Here is a 19,540-nt window from a genome sequence, read left to right as displayed (position 1 = left end):
CTGGGACACATACATAGATCGGTGGAGTAACGCATTGATCTCTGGGCTGGCTTTGTGTCTCGTGAACCCGATTGGGTCAGCCCCAGGCAACCGGAGGTGTTATTTCCAAGTCCAGGGGGATTTCGGTAGGCTTGCCGGGATCGTTTGACATCGTGCACTGGGGTGGCTGAGTATAATTAACGACCGCATTCGTCTTGTTCCACGCTTTATCTTTAATTATCCAACGATAAGGTTCAATCGTCCGTGTCAATTTGTCGACATAATCTATCACCGCACGCTTCGAGCTTTATATCTGAAAGATAAGATTTATATAAAGATGTCTATTTGAAAATTGGTTTTTACGAGTGAAATGTTACGAAATTCGAAACGCGAAACGCGAAGATTAATAAGCATAAAGTTAAACGTAAAGAGAAGATAAGAATGGAAAGGAAAATGAATAAAAATGTATTTATCGTGTTTTGCTGATGCGATCTTGAAATATTAAGAATCGATACTAAATATTGTTGTATTAAAATTTCAGATCGGAAGGAGACGAGAGGCACCGCGTCTCAACTTTCGAAACAGAGATGAGTTGAGAATCGACTACGATGTTGAGTCGTCTTTCGGCCGTGGTGGCCTCCATTTTGGTTCACCAGCTACACGTTTTGTGTGCCGCCACCTCATTAGGTAAGCGTATGTAAATTTCCAACGGTTAATTGTTTCACATGGTTAAATGTCTTTTATTCGACTCTCTCCGCTCTACAATCGTACTCTTTCATTGTCCGTTCGAAGTCCGTACGTAAAAGTAACTTACATATCTTTTATGCGAACGATATCGTGGAACTTTGTATTTTTTGCTCTTACCTATATTCTGTCCTATTTCGCTTTTATTCGAAACATTCGCGTTTAATTCGATTTACTTGAATTTGCTAGATACGCGGGATAATTTGATTCGAACGAATATAGGGCAGCTGTCAATATCAATTTTGCATTGTTCAAATATTAGCGCGATGCACATTTTTACCAAATTGGAATCAAGGTTTGCGGATAAACAAATATTCCTCGTTCTATCGAAACAAATACATAGTTTCGAAACGTTCTTCCTTTTTTACGCTGTTCGACAGATATTTCACACTCTACTCTGCGATACTTACACCGGCTGTTTTACAAATTGGCAATATATTATTTATTGTTGGACCGATCGAATCAACGATTCTTCGGTAAATGAAACTGAAAACAACAACGAACTTTACCAAATAACAGGTGTTAACAAATAAACGCTTATAAACGGTAAAATAAAAGTGAAAAATTATTTTACGTGTTTATGACCAAAAGACAACGTGTGAGTTTAGTGGAATATCGTACATGTCTGTGAAATACAATTGTATACAACTGTAGTCGCTAATAATCCTCAGAGGTGGATTAAACGAATAAATTAAAAAAAAAGAAAGAAAAATGTTAAACACCGATAAAATATTTTTCTTTCCAAATATTCGATAGAGAAATCCGAATAATTCGTAAACATTTCTTTACTTTTTCGCAGTGGATAGTAAAGAGGGAAAACATATATATTGGGTCGGAAAGTAAGCGATCGCGGATTTTCTCATTATCACCAAATGACAAGATCCGCAATCACTTAGTTGCTAATCAAATATTTGTCATTTTTAAATCGGAATTTAAAAGACCAGTCGCGTTTTAACGACTGCTGACAGAAATTCGGTCAGGTCGCAGTTGGTTTCTGCAGTTGTGTTCGCGTTAGCTGGAATTCAGGATATCTGATTCCTTGTCTCATGGAGACAGAAAATATCGAGGCGCGATTGTGAAAGTCAGCTATCAGTGAGGGGTCGATTATACGCGTTGAGTAACGGGCTGTGGGACGAACGGTCCGCTTCCAGACATTGTCCTATAATTTTCCAATTAAGGCATTGGATTCCCATAAATCCCATGGCCACGGATAGGATCCATAAATTCGACGCTGTACCGAGCGACAAGTCACGTACCGTTCGATGTGGTTTTCGATTCGAAAACCCCGCCACTTACGTTGACCAATTTGAAATTGGAAAATGCTGTAAGAAAATATGATCGGTTTAGTTTGTTTCATCTTATGTTAATTACAAATATATGTCGGTGATGAAAGGACATCGGGGCCTCCCTTTTGAAATGTTGGAAGAAACCCCAATACCTTAGTCCACGCTTTTACTATAGCTACACTTAAGTAACAAAACTAAGAAATAGTTGTAATGTTCTAATCCAATTTTATGACAATGGGCTTGGGCTCCAGGTGACATAACGGGTCACTGAACGTAGCCACGGTCACTGGAGGGACGTGTACCTAACAGAGGTATGGAATAATTATATAGCTCTCCTTAAAAACAAAGATCGACTCGAGAGGTGGGGAGAGGACTATATGAGGGCAGTTCCACTTGGACCGCGATTGAGTCTATAGAGTCTATTCAGAGGAGTACTACTTGCACGTTGAGTGACATCAGGATCGCGTATCACATCGCATTCGTCGTCCCGTTGGCCGTGGATTCGTTATCGAACCTGAGTTCATTGTCATCGACATCTCGATCATCTGATCGCCGCTATTACTTGTAGCTTCTTGTAATAATCACATTTGTACCAATAAATATCAGCTGTAACCACGATGGCAAATTCGAATGAAGATTCGTCAAACGCCCAAAATTCCAACATTAATCCGACATATAAATATCTGGACATTTTAACAAATTTAAGTAACTTTTTTTCGTATTATTTATTTATTAAAATTACAATCAATTCTCGCGTTGAGAATTTTCAGTAATTTTTCTGGCGTGGCGCAGTGACATGACTGATTATTTATAATAAGTTAATACTTATTATAGATATGTATAATTTATAAGTAAGTATTATAAATAAGTAAATATTACTTAATTTAGATAACTAAATTTAAGTAACTTGATAATATTTCCATTTATATCCTTTCATTGATAAATATACCTACATTATTTATTACAGTTTCTTATTTTATTATTTTCCTCGCAACAAAAATTGGAAGAAAGGAGGAGTCGTATCATCGAAGCAGTTTAAAACGCGGTTGCCTTCGCAAACAATTTCCTTTGTACCACAGAGCTTGATACGAACCGGTCGAGTAATACTACGGACGACATTCCCGAGACGTATTTCGAAATCCTGACCGGTAACCGCGTTTATCCTTCTTGCAAGATTATGTGCATCCGTCTTTCTAGCAGATATTAGAAGTCCTTTCGTTTCTTCTCTCTTTCGCCACTCTGTATAGCCGTATAGTCGTTGAATTCAGCTTCCGAGATTGGTCCTACCAGAAAGGACCATTTCTCTCTCTGCTTCTCCCTTCTCCAGGCTCTTTCTCTATCTTGCTTCGAGCTGATAAATTTTCCCAGGATTATCCCGTTGTCCTATCTAAAATCGTTTGAAACCGGAGCAGAGAAATCGGTTTGGGGAAACCAAACGCATCGACGAGCTTAGAAAAGTGTAACGCAGTAATCACAATACGATCGGTACAAGGAAGATCCTACGTGAAAAAATAAGTCGAAAACGTAGGATAAAGTTTGTTCGTACGATCGTTTGTTCCGAAGAAAATCGAGCTTGAAAGTTTATCGGGTGTGCTTGAACTCGGATAATTTCGGAGTGTACAGCAGCGAATAATAAAGAGGAGGAATTTTCCACGGTTATGAAAACAAATCGAAAACGTAGAATTTCTAGTTTGGAAATTTGAAAATTGATCGAGAACGAGAACAAGGCGGATTCTTAATTAAATACCTATGTTCAAACTCTATTCCCTTGGAAACGAGACCTTAAATATTCGTTCTATTTAATCGACAATTAGCCAACTTCACACGTAAAAAATAAATTTTCAAATTGGATTTTCTCAAAAAAAAAAAAAAAAAAAAAGACGGAGCAATCGCTTCCTCGTACTACGATCGCTGGAAGGGATGGATCCCTTGTGTAGCAGCGGTCGAAAATTCAAGGAGAAACCGAGATAGTTTCGCGGTTAGATACGTTAAAACGGTTTTTCGGCAAATAACTCGGAATCGGCTAGTATCTTTTTCACCGGTGGAAATAAAAACGGCTGGTTTCCATGTTGTAAGTCTTTCCGGAAGAACGGCCCAACGCCGTTTCAACCGCCGAATTTGATGGAAAGATATTGCTTCCCCTTGCGGTCTCTCGAATTCTACTTTCCTTACTTTATTTCCCTCGGCTGGCTGTGTCTCTTTCAGCCGCCACGGCCTTTATAACCAACGGAGATTGCTCAGTTTCTCCGGTTTCGACTCAAAGGAACTTTATTACTTTTTCCAGCTTTTCAATCGCGGGTAACGCGACAATAATGCCGCAAAAAGACGCTTACTTTGTTACATTTCACGTTTCCCTTAATTTTAATGCCCGTTCTCCGCAAAGCAGAGATTTTCATAGGATTCTAAATTCTGCAGCTACTCTTTCAACGATCGATTTTAACCTTATTTTTCGATTATGTAACTTTAGTTCTGCTGCTTTCATCTAATCTCACCGTATTACATTATGTTCCGTTTCTTTTTACGTTAATTCTCGTTCTTGTCTTAACGAACGAACAACCTTTCGTCTCGTACTTTCTTTCGAAGGCGATCAGCTTTCGCGCTCGAATAAAACGTTTCACGTTGGAGCGAAAAGGTCACGAACGCTAAGAATTCTTCCTTTATTTTAATCGAGCTCGTGATATTTTTTTTTGTTAACGATCTATGTGCTATATATACAACGTGTACGAATTGTTGCACTCGTTAATTAAATATCACAAGAGAGACGTAACGTTCGAAGATGTCGAAAATCGTAGAACGGAGTATATTAAGACATTAAAAAGCACAGAATGGAATAAATATGCTAAAATGTCGAAGTGATCGGAAGTTTTAACGGTTTAGCGCTTGGTAAAGTATAGCATAGGTGGCTGGAGCCTTGGAAGTTTTTAATGTTGTTCCAAGTTTTTCGATTTTTAGAGCAGCGTTTTTTCCGTAACAGGTAACGATTTTCGCGTAAAGTTTACGGTACAAAGTGTTTTGTATGGAGTTTAGAAGCTACCGTAGCCTCAATCTCAGTATGCTCCTGGGAGAAGGTTTTACAACTTCAAATTACTTTTACGTTATGAAAGTTAGCGGTTCCTATGCTTAGACGTTCGGGTTTAACATCTTACCGTACTATTTCTTATCGAACTAGTTGGTACGTATTAATTACGTTTATATATTTGGTAAAGATCGTTTTAACTTGTAAGTACGACGTTCTCTCGACGATTGTATTTATTTCAAGTTTTCTAAACGCTCTATGTGTGTTTCGAACGTAATCTCGAAACACATCGATAGACAAGACGACGCGATTTTCGCTTTTCAACCGAAAGCAAACCCGATAAACAAATAATATATTTATGTGAAAAAACTTGGGAAATTTTCTCCGTTTGTCTTGACAGAAATGTAAAAATTTACCTATACATCCGTTTAAATATCCGGCCGACCACGAATGTGCGAATTGCGTGCTATGATCGAGATACTGTAGCGCGATATCTCAATATTTTCGCTCCTTAAACATTCAACGAACACACTGTACGTTTACCATCCTCTGTTATTCTTTTATTTGATCAAGATTCGAACGTCGGAAACATCGTGTTCGGGTGAATGCGTTAAAAAGGGACAGTAAATTAACAAGCCGAACGAGTGCCATACGAATACAAATGGAAGAGCCCGCGCGTGTTTCGATTTTATTCGCGACGAATAGCTGCGCGATCACCGCGGGAATTATGCAAGAATTGTTTCGATATATGCGCAGGCATACGCGTGCATATCTGGGGATCGCAGAGTGAAACGATGCGAGAAGCACGCAGCTGCGAGCCGAAGGCGATTAAATTAACGAGCGGCACTTCATTCCAGCCTCGGCGAAATTACAAACCGAAGAAAGAGCGATTAAACAGAGTTATTATTGCAGTAGTCGATCGCGTCTTTGCTCGGACGCATTGCATCGATTGATTGAAATCTGCTTTCGCAGATATGTCGTTAACATTAGAACCAGCACACCAGTCAAATTGGCTGGCCTTACAATTTTATTTTAAAATTCCTACTTCGTGTTATATTTTTGTTCCGCAATGATGTAATGACTTTCGCAACGATAACTCAAAGAATAATATAATGAATTTTATTTCGTTTTTTATGTATTCAAACTGAAAATAATTTTGTATCAAGGTTATTTGTACCAATAGCAGTCAAAATGGCTGGTACTTGTCAAAGCGTAAAAGGGTGCTGCGATCCGTTTATCGAACCAGTTTATCGATTAACCAGTTTCCTCGTTTTCTACAACTTGCCACGCGTTTTTCAAATTTTTACCGCGTATCGTTCGATACGAGTGCGCGTAACTATATTTCTATCTCGGTAAAATTAAACATTAGCTTCGCTAATGATATGTACGCGTTTATGTTTTTTGCGAAAACGAAAGTCTGTCGTTTTGACCAGCTTGGCAGTTTCAGTATTAAAAAATAACATCCTCTACTAAAAAGAAAATAGTACATTTCAAAAACTGTATTCTTTCGATCATTTCGAAGCTTATCGTTTGAAATCGAATATCTCACGATAAAAAAAAAAAAAAAATTAATTGTTCGCGTAAAGGGAAGTTACATTCGATTGTTTCGTGTCAGTTTTCGGTTATAGTAACTTTGATAGTCAGGAAATTCGATATCGAGATTCCCAGCTGGTGAAACGCGACACAGATGACCCTTGTTTAATGAACTTCGATATCGGTAACCTGTGGTTGTAACATGCGACACAAACGATCATGGAACTGGATACTAAGGAGGTCGGTCATGAGGGTTGCAGCGTGGATGATTTCGAGACAGTCGAGTCAAGCGAAGGTGCCAGAGCCCTGAATTCTGCATCCTACGATGATGTCGACTCTAATATTCTCTATATAATGTGATCAATACCTTAAATTAATCGAAACGAATAAATGATTCGTATTTCTATAATGTGCTCTGATTTAGCCTACCACTTCGTTCAATTTTTATATAACACTGCTACATATCTGTTAGTTAGACGATGTGAAATTTTACTGAACTAAATGTAGACTTTGGTAAAGTTGAAAATACGCATTCTTGTCGAATTCTATGACTTTGACACCTACTAAAGAATTATAGTCAGTGATTTAAAAATTTCATAAGCATCCAAATTTCCCGAATTTTACGATTCTGGCGCGTAGTTTAGTGCTACGTCTGATGATTTCAAGATTATTTCAAGTTAACGTTATTCGAGTTGACGTCAAGTCGTTGACGCTATGAGTTTCACTGTTCTGATGTTAGAGGTATACCCTACGACCACAGGATACTTGATACAAATTTCCATGGTCTTGCGGTTAACACTTTGACTGCCACGTCAAAATCACACGTTTCGCTCAGGACGCCACGGGAGTATTTTTATTACTCGAAGCATATAATGGCAAAATAATAATAAATCGACGATGTAAGACAAGGTTCTTCCCCAATGGACCGTTTATCTTATTGGTGGTCACGGGTGACCATCGTGGCGCCTTGGTAACAGTCAATAGCGACATATCGTAACGAGGCTTCGTTTATTTCGACAAACCATTCGCATTCGTTATTTCGTCGTAAGCAAAACGTGCAGAATATATCGTTGAAACGCGTAGAAGATATTAGTAAACAGTATTACGATTATTTTTATGATTTCGACGAAACATTCGGCTGAAATGGTAGAGGTAAAAAAAATTATGTTTGCGATAAACCAATGATAGTGGTAGATCACAACAGAGAAACATGTGCCGTAGATTTATCAGATCGAACGATAGCGTATTCTACACCACATAGAAGAACCCTCGAGTGGTACATAAAATTAACTTTAGAGTTATCGTTAAATACATCAATTTCAAACGCGATGATACTCTATAAACAAGCAACAAAAACAAAAATCAGGGTATCGGATTTTAGAATGGCAATCGCAATGCACCTTACACAATGTCATTCATCAGAGCCGTGAAATATACTTATTCGACAAAGATCGCGATACGAAACGCGGAAGAAAGAAGGGCAAGCTTATCTGGCAAGAAAATTTTGCAGAGAGTGGTATAAAAAAAATGTTAAACAGTTGGGGTGAAAAATTGCTAAGAATCGGACCAAAAAGATGACCACCTATCGTCCAGATTGTATCGACGAGCCACATTTACGTTTAAAGTGTTTTAACACAGTGCACCGTTAGATGCAAAATTTGTTCTCATTTTTTTTATCGATGTTCCAATAAAAATGTTTAATCGCTTAATGGGATACTTTTTATTTCAAAGTATCCTCTATTTATCGACATTTAAAATGTTCCAATTGTCAATTTTCATACAATTTTTACAATTGTAAGAAGTTTAAGCACTCCGGTCACCAATGACCACCAATGATCAAAGTGTTAAACTATGTTCGTTATTGGAACTTTTGTGGCCTCTTACCAATCGCGGATTCAAGCTTCCTATATTTGTGACCATCGAGCTTCACGTGCCTAAACTTGCCAACACGTTGTAATACATGGCTGCTATAGTACATGGTTCTTTACGTTTGTTCGTCTGTTTTCGTTTCTCAGAGTATTTTACAACTGGAAAATTGCAAAGCGATGTTCTTAAACGAACGACCGACGAAAGTTGTCAAACTCGTCTAGCGGGGTAATTAATTAAAAAGTTGAACTTTGACGAAAATGTGCTACAGACCCTTATTCGAAGTTTCCATACAGTTTCTCTCGCATCTAACAATTTCTATTTAATAATTTGCATCGAGTAATATGAAAAATCAAAACTAAAATTGGAGTTTGAAGTAAACTTCGTTACAGATACGGCCTTGCTTTATTAAGTTTCAGCGAGATATAATCATTGTTACGAGCATAACTCAATAGGAGAACACTGTCAACCTTCTCTATTCGTGCTTTTTACGGCCGATCTCTTATTTCAAAGTTTTCCCTTGTTCTCTGGTATCCGACGCGGCGTGTAGCCTTGCGAGGGGAATACATTTATGTGTATCGTCTTGGAAAGTCGCGTACGGCCGCGTGTGCTGGCTGCTGATAAGGCCATTCTATTCGTCGACAGTCGAACGAGTTTCCTTCTACTCCCCCTTGCAAAGTGAAAAACTTTTCCACTGCGCTGCACTCGTTCTCCAACTTGGCCATTGTTTCCATAGTAATTCGATTTTCTGCGTCTATTACACTAACGACGTGGTCGTTGCTGTTTGCACGCGGCGTCATTGCTTCTCTCCGACCCGACAACTGACAACGTTTTGTTTTTCTTTGCAAAACAGAATCCAGGCACGGGATCTACGTTCTGACGTTGATCTCGGTTTACTATGGTGATTTCGAACGATCGCCGAGAAAACTTTCGTTTCTTTCTTGCCAACCGAGTCTCTTTCGTTTCTTTCGTCTCGTCGGAGAAACGAAGATTTGTTCGTTAAGAGGCAACACCAGTTAATCCGTTTACTCGAAATATAAAGAATCTGTTCGTTCCATGTTGCGGTAAAAATCTTATCGATCGTGAATAACGACTTTTCTTATTTGTATTTTCTCTGGTCGTTTTAAAGATCGAAATTTTTGGCATATTTCTATGAATTTCCTATCTAATACGTTTAGAACATTCCCCATAAGATTTAAATAACGAGATCACGGGATCGTCGATATATAATTGTTAATCCTACGAGCTTAGCTTCGAAGCTTAACCCAGTACAGTATGAAATACACACACGAACAATAGAAATACCACGCATTGCCGCAATGAAAAAATGCATCGATTGATTTTGTTTTATAACCACGTCATGCATACCATTTTTTCATGCATCCATCAAAAACATTTTTTAGATAAAAGTTTTACTCGTTTGGTTTTAGTTATATTTCGGAATAATAAAAAAGTATAAATGTTTTCCCAACGGAAACGTGTCAGACGCGAAAATACCAGAGCGAACACACGTACGTGGTTTCGTAGTAAATAGATATCCATGAAGCCGCTAAATTTTATTAAGCGCAACAGAATTTTAACTGTATTTCGCTGTATCGTCTCTATCTCTATGCTTTTCTATCGTCGATCTTTTTCAAGTTCCCCTCGAGTTTAATTCGATGACAAAGCTAAACTTTATCGTACAACGTTAAGTATGCTTTTATCCGTCGACGTAAGATTACGTCGATTTAAAGACGATGTAAGATTTAAAAATCGATAAAACGAGATAAAGATTTGAAATTAACTTTCGTCGTGAAATCGAATCAAAGCGTGAAAGTTGTATCCTTCGAACGATTATGAGGAATATCATACGTTGGAGGACCGCGTAACGAGGCCAATTCGGTTACCTATAATACCTGTTTAATCGGTCGAACGTTTCTATGGCGTTTAATGAAATTTTCGTTATCATGGAATAATGTACGTCGAATCGATTAATCAGGCTAACCACGCTCGTATTCGTTCGAATAATCAAGGGCGTCGTTGGTTTATTGTAACGAGAAGTGTGGATATAAGAGAGGGCAGTAAATCTGCGGGAAAGTTTAATTATATCGTTGTATCCGTGTAATAAAGCTTAGACTGCGAAACGTATAATCTGGTTCTAAATTGTTTCAGGTGCTAAGCCGTTTCCTGGACTGGAAAACCTGCCGAGGTCGTTCTGGCATGAGCTCAGTTCGCCTTTTACCGAGGTAAGTCGGCTGTATAATTGGAATGAGCAGTTAAAATGTCTTTTCGAAAAGCTACGAAGCCCACTTTTTGTCGCGTTTCTCCAGCTGCTTGTTGGACAAAGCGGTAATCTCTTTATGACGACGCGAAGCTGAACACGACAAAAGTCCTTTCAAATATTTACGTTACTTTTAACAAAGCGGCCAATCTGTTTTCTCTTCGACCTAAATTCTTCCCTTGCTTCTTATCGAGATTCTTCTTCTGTAATTTATAGCCTTTCGACGAAACCCAAGTATCGTGTTATTATATTATTTGTACGTTAATACGTCAGACGGCAAATTGGACGGAAGTAGATGAAAATTATTGAGAAACAAAATTCTTCTTTTTCTCCTCACCGAGATCCTCTTTATGCAATTTATCCATCTTTTTATGTTATCGAAACGGTGTTTGTATTAGGTTGTCGGAAAAGTGTCTTTCTTTTACGGACACGTCCTTTTTAATGACGCATCTTTATACGAACGTGTCTAACAAACCTAATCTGTCGAATCTGTTGCGATCTTTATTTTGATAGAGCAAAATGGATCGTAGGTAATTCGATAAAATAACATAAAACGGAAAATGTCGCGCCTTATAAAACGAAAGAAACTTTTCGGACGACCTAATACGTTGCGATAGAAATGGAAAAATCCGATAAGCGGACGATAATTTTGCTAGAACGATTTCGTTACAGCAACGAGGATAATAATACGCTACGGATAATAGTAAGACGCAATTCACCGACGTAATAAAAATGTTGAATAGGATCGGGATAGGAGATTTGCATAAAAAACGCGAGACAAAAATGTCAGGGGAATTTGTGAAATGTTTTCCTTGTGATTTACAGGTATACGAGGTGGAAAGTTTCGCAACAGAGACGGGCGGCACTCCGGAGCCGAGGCCCTTTTTCGAAGATCCAGAGAGCAACATTACCGTGCAACTCGGTGCTCAAGTATATATGCACTGTAGAGTACAAAACCTGCAGGATACGCTTAAGGTAAATCCTCATTTCTCTTCTTTCCTCGACATTGCAGCCAGTGCTCGTACATATTTCGATCCTCGGCGGAGCATCAGTTGTATAATCTCGCAGTGAATTCAGCGACCAGGACGTTTCTTAAAGAATTTCAGAAATGACGTTATCCACAGTTTTCTCACGCGATCGTGCTTCCCTTTTCACGAAACTCTTGTGTTTTTCCTATCCTTTCGGAGGATTTTCCTTTGGCAAAATCTTGCTTCACGGAATAATTCGTTTTATTACGTCGCTGTTGCGCCATAAATTCTACAAAGTTTTTAGAGCGCGACGTACGATTTTTCGTTTGTATTAGAATTTAACGAAGCGACAAACTATCGAAGAACAAATTTTCCTCTACTATATCGTATGATAATATATCGCAAGGAAGCAGTTAACGTGCTCTGTCTCTAATTTCTAGCACAGCTGTGATAAAAAGTTTCCGCAAAACTGTATCGCAATCAAGACGGAGTTATACACGCGAAAAAATGGATTCGGTAAATCGGTAAATCTCTTAGAAAAATAAACCAGCGGATATCGATTCCGTCCCAATTGCCAGTTCGACATTGTCTTTCTTTCTTTCTGCTTCTCGTGCTTTCTCGTTCCTAAAAGCTTTGCGTTGTTAACTCTCCGTTCACGAGGAATATCTGGTTGCGTTTGTTTTATCCGTTATCGTTTCTCCTCTTCGCATTTACTTTAACTTTCATAGGAAGAAAATTCTGTCGAACGACGGTCAAATATTTTCCTCTTAATTTCGTCGCCGTTCGACTAGAAGAGATTTTATCGGCGTGACACGCGCCCGTGTCCTTTGTCAGTCTGATGTAAGCCACTAAAGTTTCATTTTACAGTTAACTTCGTTTCGTGGTCGTTTCGACGATCGAGTGAAATCGTTTGCGACGACAATCGGTTTCGCGTCAGATTTCCTCGAAAAATTTACATCGTTTTCGTCGAGGACGTCCTTTTCTATAAGAAAAATAGCTCGGTATCTTTTTGATCGATGATATGATTCTTACTGAGAATTTTTATTATTTCATAATTAGCAGCGAAGAATTCTTATCCAAATAAATAAGAATTATTAAATAGGTGTCAGTAAATAAATAATAATAAATATTAACAAGTATCGATAAATATCTGTTAAGTAAATAAATATCATTGAGAATTGTAATTTACTTTTGAAAATACACGATAAATTATACATATGTGTACTGCATTTGATACAATATTCGTCGTTGATTGTAGGAATATTTTTTTAATATTTGAAATAATAAATTCTAATATGGATAAAATTTCCGAACGTGGTCCGTTTAATAGAGTTTTATGTATTTACGACATTAGTAAAATGTTTTTCCTTGGTTTAATTCAATTGGCCGACGCAGAGTTCGATCGTAGCGGTTGGAAAAATATTGTATTTTGTACCTCTAATGATCCATTCGCGTGGTAGCTAATGGAACGTTCCCGTAAGATTATTTTCCTCGCCGTAGAAAGTTGGCGTTTTATCGCGTCTTTGTTCTCCTCGATATCATTTAATTTTCGATAATTTCACGAATATCGCGGTAAAACATGGCAATAATTGTATTTTAATTGCGCTTTGCAAGATCGAACTGCGAAAGAAAATACCTGTATCCGATTTACGAGATACGTGTATCTCCATATACGATATTCGCTTTGTTTTACGTTAATTTCATTAATATATCAGCGTCTTGCTTCAATTTCCGAATTTAAATTAGCTCGCCTCGGGCAAAGAGGAAGGAAGAAGAAATTCAGAAAGCAAGTGTGCGTAAGGACATCCGAACGCAGGATGGTAGAATATTGAAATTTCCTGCTGACTACAATATGGTCTGAAATACGTATTACTTACAAAACACGTAATCTATAAAACACATAACCCACGAAACTCAATTACAACGCGTTCAGACCTAATCCTTTAATCTCTTAAACCTATCGAATTCCATTGAACGTTGCAATACCAAAACAGTTTCCATCGATTTAATCTCTTTCACCATCGATGCAAACCAACTCGGCTGGAAACTTTGCAACGAACGTTACAACTTTGTTCCTCGGTGGCCACTTTAAGCGAACCATGCCGTCTTCTCGCAATGGTACGAAGCTAGTACCATTTCGCTATAATACAACCTTCCATTTCCCGAAGAAGAAGAAGAAGAAGAAGAAGAAGAAGAAGAAGAAGAAGAAGAAGAAGAAGAAGCTGTTGCCTCGTTCGCGTAAAAATCATCCCGCGCTGGTATATAAATCCGTTGAAGAGATGGCGATAAATTTGCGCCGCGCCTCGCTGTCTCCGCGGGACAACGAGTTTCCTTTCCTTCAGCGACGTTATTCGACGTCGCAACGACGAGTTCCGCTCGAGCATCGGCGATAAAAAGAACGTCGCGCGTTAGGAAATAGCGGCAAATGTTTCCGTTCCGCTTATTGTGTACCTCGCGCTACCTCGTTGATAAATCGCTGTCGAACCTGGCAATATCGCGCGCAAACCCCGTGTTTTCGAACGACCAAGCTACGAGCATATTCTGCTTGCGTTTCTTGTGATTCAATCTCCTTAAGCGAAGGCAAGTTGTTGTCTCGAGACCTGATAAGGCGATTGCGTGCACGCGTTTTGAATCGTTTGGCGATGTCTGGCGATGAACGAAGTGTGGTTATAATTAAAAAAATTAAATCGATTGTCGTTCGTTTTATCTAAATAGCGAATATCGTAAGCGTATGTCTCGCTTCGTATATTCTACAAATTTTTATTCTTCTCGATTTTGTCAAAATTGCACTATGTGTATGTGTTGGGTTGTCGGAAAAATATCTTTCCTTTACAGACACGTCTTTTACAACGACCCATCTTTGTACAAATACGAAACCTAATCTATCGAACGTTGTGATCTTTATTTCGATAGAACAAAATGAATCACAGGTAATTCGATAAAATAATATAAAACAGAAAATGTCGTGCATCCATTATTTCCTTCTAAAACGAAAGAAACTTTTCGGACGACCCAATATAATCCACAGTCTATGCATTCGCCAATCTTTTTAAGGAGAATGTGAAGTATTCGTTACGAAATTACAACGAAGCCATGGTAAGGCAATATGAAGTATTCCTGGGTTCAATAAATTAAAGTTTTTTTTTTTTTTTGGAAAATATTTCAAGAGTAACGATTTTCATACGAACACGAGGGCTTTTGTGAAATAAACATTATCGGATTCTCGATAACCTAGGTACATATCGTAATACGCTTTTGAGAGATTTTCACGCGCCTCTGCGGTTTTATCGTTGGTGGATCGTAGGAATTTATTTGTTGATCTCTGATACGATGTAGCAAAATGAGGTTTTAAGCATCGTTTGAAGTTAATAATTTGCGATTGTGATTCATGACGAGTAAAATTATCGACGAACATGGAAAGGATTTATTTGCTCTAAAGTAATAAAATTGGTACAATAATACGGATACTAAAATAAAATAAAGATTTTCTGCTGAAAGCATTTTTACGCGAACGTTTGTCCGCTGGCAATCACGCGATAGTTATTCGTGTGATGGTTCGGTAAAGTTTCGAGCGGCGAGATGCATAAACGAAATTGAAAATATTGAATTCCGAAACACGTTGTATAAAATTATATCGATTCTACAAATGTATCGATTTATCTAAAAAGAGAGAAAATTGCGGCAGGAACTTTGTATCTGATGTTTGAAAGCAACTAAAAAAATTTCTAAAAGACTGACAAAAAGGAAACAAAAATCAGAAAAATACCTTTTCATTTTGAATGCAGAAGGAACGAGTTGGAGAAATGATATTTGCAAATTCTTCTAATATCTGATACGAAAGTATCGTATGTTTGGCAATAGCTTGTTTATTAATATCGGCGATATAATTGATAGCGCCATTGATCTCGTAGCAACGTTCCTGCAACGTGAAACGCGGATTCACTTTCGCGTAAACTTGAAATTACTGCCAGAAGTTTGGTCGTTTTTACTTTGAGGCAGTTAATAAGTGGCAAGTTTTCAAAATGACTACGGAAAAATCAAATTAACGTGATTCTCCACGGTGTACAGATTATACAGGGCGACCGCGAATGTTGCAGAAGCGCGCGGACCAGTTAAAAAGTTAATAAATCCAAGATCCTGGCTTATTAACTGTACCTTCTTCGCGTACCGAAGCCAAGAACCCAAGTAAACACCTTTATCACGCCGTGGAAGGTGTTTTCAGTTAAAAAGCTTGGAAAATTTAAGCTTGCAATGATTAAATCTTCCTTTTACTTTACTTTATCTCGTGTCATGCATAGATACTATATACATAGAGAACACTTTTACTTAAAATATTAATATACTCGAGATTACATTTTGCTTGTTTAACTAATAAACGGTAGGTGCGATGAAAATTTGAAAATATTCTTGATATCGTTACATCGCATTACAGAAGCTCGTGCGGATAATTCGATTGAAATGATCGTAGTTGATATCATTGAGATATCGTTAGAAAAATGTAATTTTTATCTCGCTGTTGTACAAACATAATAATTCTTCTGACGATATTTATTCTTTCTATTTCATTAACTGTATTACACGCATACATAGATCGGACGATCTTAATAACGATTATAATGAATTTTACCAAACCGAAAATTTTATTATGTCACGTTCTCGATGAATTACCGCGTTTGCTTGAACGCGATGATACGATTTGAAATCTAAATTCGAAATTCCGATCGATACGGTAGTTGCTGCCACCAGAAACAGTCTAAGGACTATTTTAATTAGATTTGTTTTGTTTACTATTCGAGTTGAGGCTCACGACCGAATGGAATGAATCATAAAAGCTTGCTGCACTTGCTCAAAGCGCAGCACTATCCTGAATTATTCCAAATTATTCGTGCTCTTCGCGACAGCTGAATGAAATCTCAAAGCTTGTTGCACTTAATTAAAGCGCTGCGCTATTCGAAGATTCCAAACCGTTGTATTCTCTTAATGATTTAATCGATAAATTAACTAGCGTTTAATGCATCTGACAAATAAATTCCACGTTTCTGGCACGGGAGAGGATTCAAGTTGTTGGAAATAAATAATTGCTTTTAATATACAAGATTCATTCAGTTCGTCCGGGTTATATTAATATCAATATGCAACGATTTATTCAGATTTTACTTCGTTATAATTGTTATTAAGATCGAGAGACTTTTATAAATCTCGTACGCAACGTAAAATCTTTATCGGTAATTCGAGGAATCAAAGACAATCGATTACGAGCTCTTTTCATTAGGGGTCGATAAACTGAGTCGATAATATTTGAAAAAAAATGCAAAGTTTCTTTCATTTCCCAACACCGGAAACAACGATTTGATGTAATTTACTAGTTGGCGAAGAATCTGACGTTTAGTACGCCCGCTCTAAATCTCAACGACTGTGAAAGCTCCTAAAACTTTTAATTATTCACCGCATGAGAAGTTCTCGTGCGTCTAAGATCGCGTCCAAAGTCGGTGTTTCGCGGAGATACACCATCCAACGCTGAAACTTGCTTCTGGAAGGCTGTCAGTTGTCTTAAGAGGTTGGTAGCCCGACTCGATCTGAAACTTCATTAACACCAACAAAAGAGCCGTTTCTCTACAACGTCGATTGATAACTTTAACGACGCTATACTTCGGACAATCTCGTTTCTTCTTACGTGAAATTTTGTCTCCTTCCGATCGATCGCCATTACAGCAGTCGATCGATATTCGGATCAGCGTAGAACGACGCGTTTCTTCTTTGATTTTTTTATCGCAACTGTATCAAATGGTGGATCGGATCCAATTTGTGCGATTCTTTTCGAAAAGTTAGGAGGAATTTGTTTCGGTTGACCTTCTTTCCCTGTGTCTCCATCGTTGCCAGTCGATATAAAGTGAATTTTACGCTCCTTTCCTATGCATTCTGAGTTTCAGAAGATGTACGAGTAGTATGATCATCCTTAAGTAATAGCGAACCGTTCTTTCGCATTATAATCTAAGGCACTCGAGTCAAACGTTCTCGTTGAACGGTCTAAGATAAGCACGCTGCGTTCGTCCGTCGGTAGACCAAACGCTCTCGGTTCACCTGCAATTAGTCGAAGAAGATTTGCATTAAACGAACAAATTTTATACATAAGCTAGAGAAGAACCTATTGCGTTACCTCCGAAACGAGGCGAGTCGTCTGGCCACGGAATCTGAAATTTCTCAAAATATATATAAAGTATAATAAGGTGCAAAATATGAAATACGAAAGGATCGACTACGAAAGATCGCCGACTTTTTATGTAAAATTATTGTTAGGGAAGTGATACATTTACACTGTACATGAGAGTGTGTGTGTAAGGGTTAGAGGGCGTCAAGGTCTTAGTGGAGACAAAAGACCGTTGCCAGATGTTAGAAGAATCTAGGATAGTCGGTTGGTGACCAGCGTGCGTGCAAGACGTTCTTCAGAGAGTAATATAGATGTATAACTGTTGTGTGGGAAATATAGTCAATAATTTGTATTCCCAAATCCTCGAATTTCCTTAACAATTATGTCTTTATAAACGTGACTAAGGAAATAGAACCTGATAGAGACTCTTTCCTATTTATTAAAAAATTACGATCAGGACTGTCTACTTTGAGTATTTCGTATATTTCGTACGTTACGAGTATTCCTTTTATTTTGGCATCTTGAAATTTCCCGTAAGTACGTAGAAAGCTTGCTATGTCGGTGGGAGACGAGAGAAGAATCACTTTCGAAGAAGAGAAAGAATTTTGAAGGCCGAAAGAACGCGAAAGAGCTAAATATTCGATCGAAGCAAAGTTGCAACTCTGTATTCTCGAGCCACCTGCATTCTGTGATCGCGTTACTCTGCAGCTCGCCATCGCGCTGATAATCGTCGCGCCTCGTTCAACTTGGTTCGACAATCCCAGTACGTTTACGTATTCGAGGAGTTTCTTAAGTCGGTCACAGAGAGATGAGAAGCGAAGAATCAGTAACGTGGTGATGCTCGCGTTTCCAGCGAACCATCGACGTGACCCTCCAGTCACCGGAGCACCGCTGCCACCTACTTTTCCACTTATAACGACCAGGGGAAGGGAACTTTTGACGGTCCTCCTTTCGTCTAACAGCCACTGCAAGTTTGTACACGTGTAATTAGCTTAACGAGTAAGCGGGTCCTGGCGCTAATTGCTCGCAAGCGAATCGCGATGATACGAGGGATGAGCCGAGAGAGAGAGAGAGAGAGAGAGAGATAGAAAGGGGTGAGATTGTTACGTGTCACGCTAACAGCTCGGGACGTTAAAGGGAATTCCGTTTCGCTCTCGTTTACTTTTCCCTCATTAATTCCACCGACCAACCCTTGGAAAAATATTTTCCGAACGCGAATCATAGAATCCTTCGTCAACGATAGTGAAACGAAATTTCAAAGGGCAAATTAATAGGCTAGTTCGAAATGAATTGCGATTTTGAGCGATGGTGACGTGGTTTGTGGTTCATTGTGCTTGACAATGGTTCGTAGTTTTTGTTTTTTAATTGGAACTTTTAACGTTACGTCGAATACGTCAGATTTATTCCTTCGATACGGTACGAAGGAACGTGGAGGAATTTTTGAAAAGATTAACTTTGGATGGACTTTCGTTGGAATTCGACTAAAACGATATGATCTTGAAGAAAAATAGGAAGTTACGTTAAAAACGAGTAATCCCGTATGGTATATCGTGGCAGAATGTTGGTGGAATTTAGCCGGATAAGCGTACAAAGTCGTGGAAAATCCTTGGGGACTTGGCTCACCGTGGCTAACGCTTGGCAGATATGAAAAAATCCAAAGGAGGCTATAGTCCTCGTGCGGATGAGACAGGATCAGAGACGGCTGCGCGTAAAAGTGGCCTTGAGCTCGGATTAATTCGC

The 19,540-nt window shown here is 38.5% G+C and overlaps 1 protein-coding gene across 1 annotated transcript in view; it reads left to right on the top strand.

The window, feature by feature from the left end:
* Positions 1-531: 531 nt before the first annotated feature.
* The window catches only part of LOC117166673 (zwei Ig domain protein zig-8), a 249,691-nt gene continuing 230,682 nt past the window's right edge, over positions 532-19,540 (top strand). Inside the window, exons 1-3 of the mRNA XM_033350871.2 lie at positions 532-666; positions 10,576-10,649; positions 11,510-11,659. Coding sequence (XP_033206762.1) covers positions 588-666; positions 10,576-10,649; positions 11,510-11,659 — 303 coding nt within the window. The 5' untranslated portion in view covers positions 532-587. The remainder of the gene's footprint in view (positions 667-10,575; positions 10,650-11,509; positions 11,660-19,540) is intronic.

This window comes from Bombus vancouverensis, chromosome 4 (assembly GCF_051014615.1).
Source record: "Bombus vancouverensis nearcticus chromosome 4, iyBomVanc1_principal, whole genome shotgun sequence".
NCBI lineage: Eukaryota > Metazoa > Arthropoda > Insecta > Hymenoptera > Apidae > Bombus > Bombus vancouverensis.
This window is presented reverse-complemented; position numbering and strand designations above follow the sequence as displayed.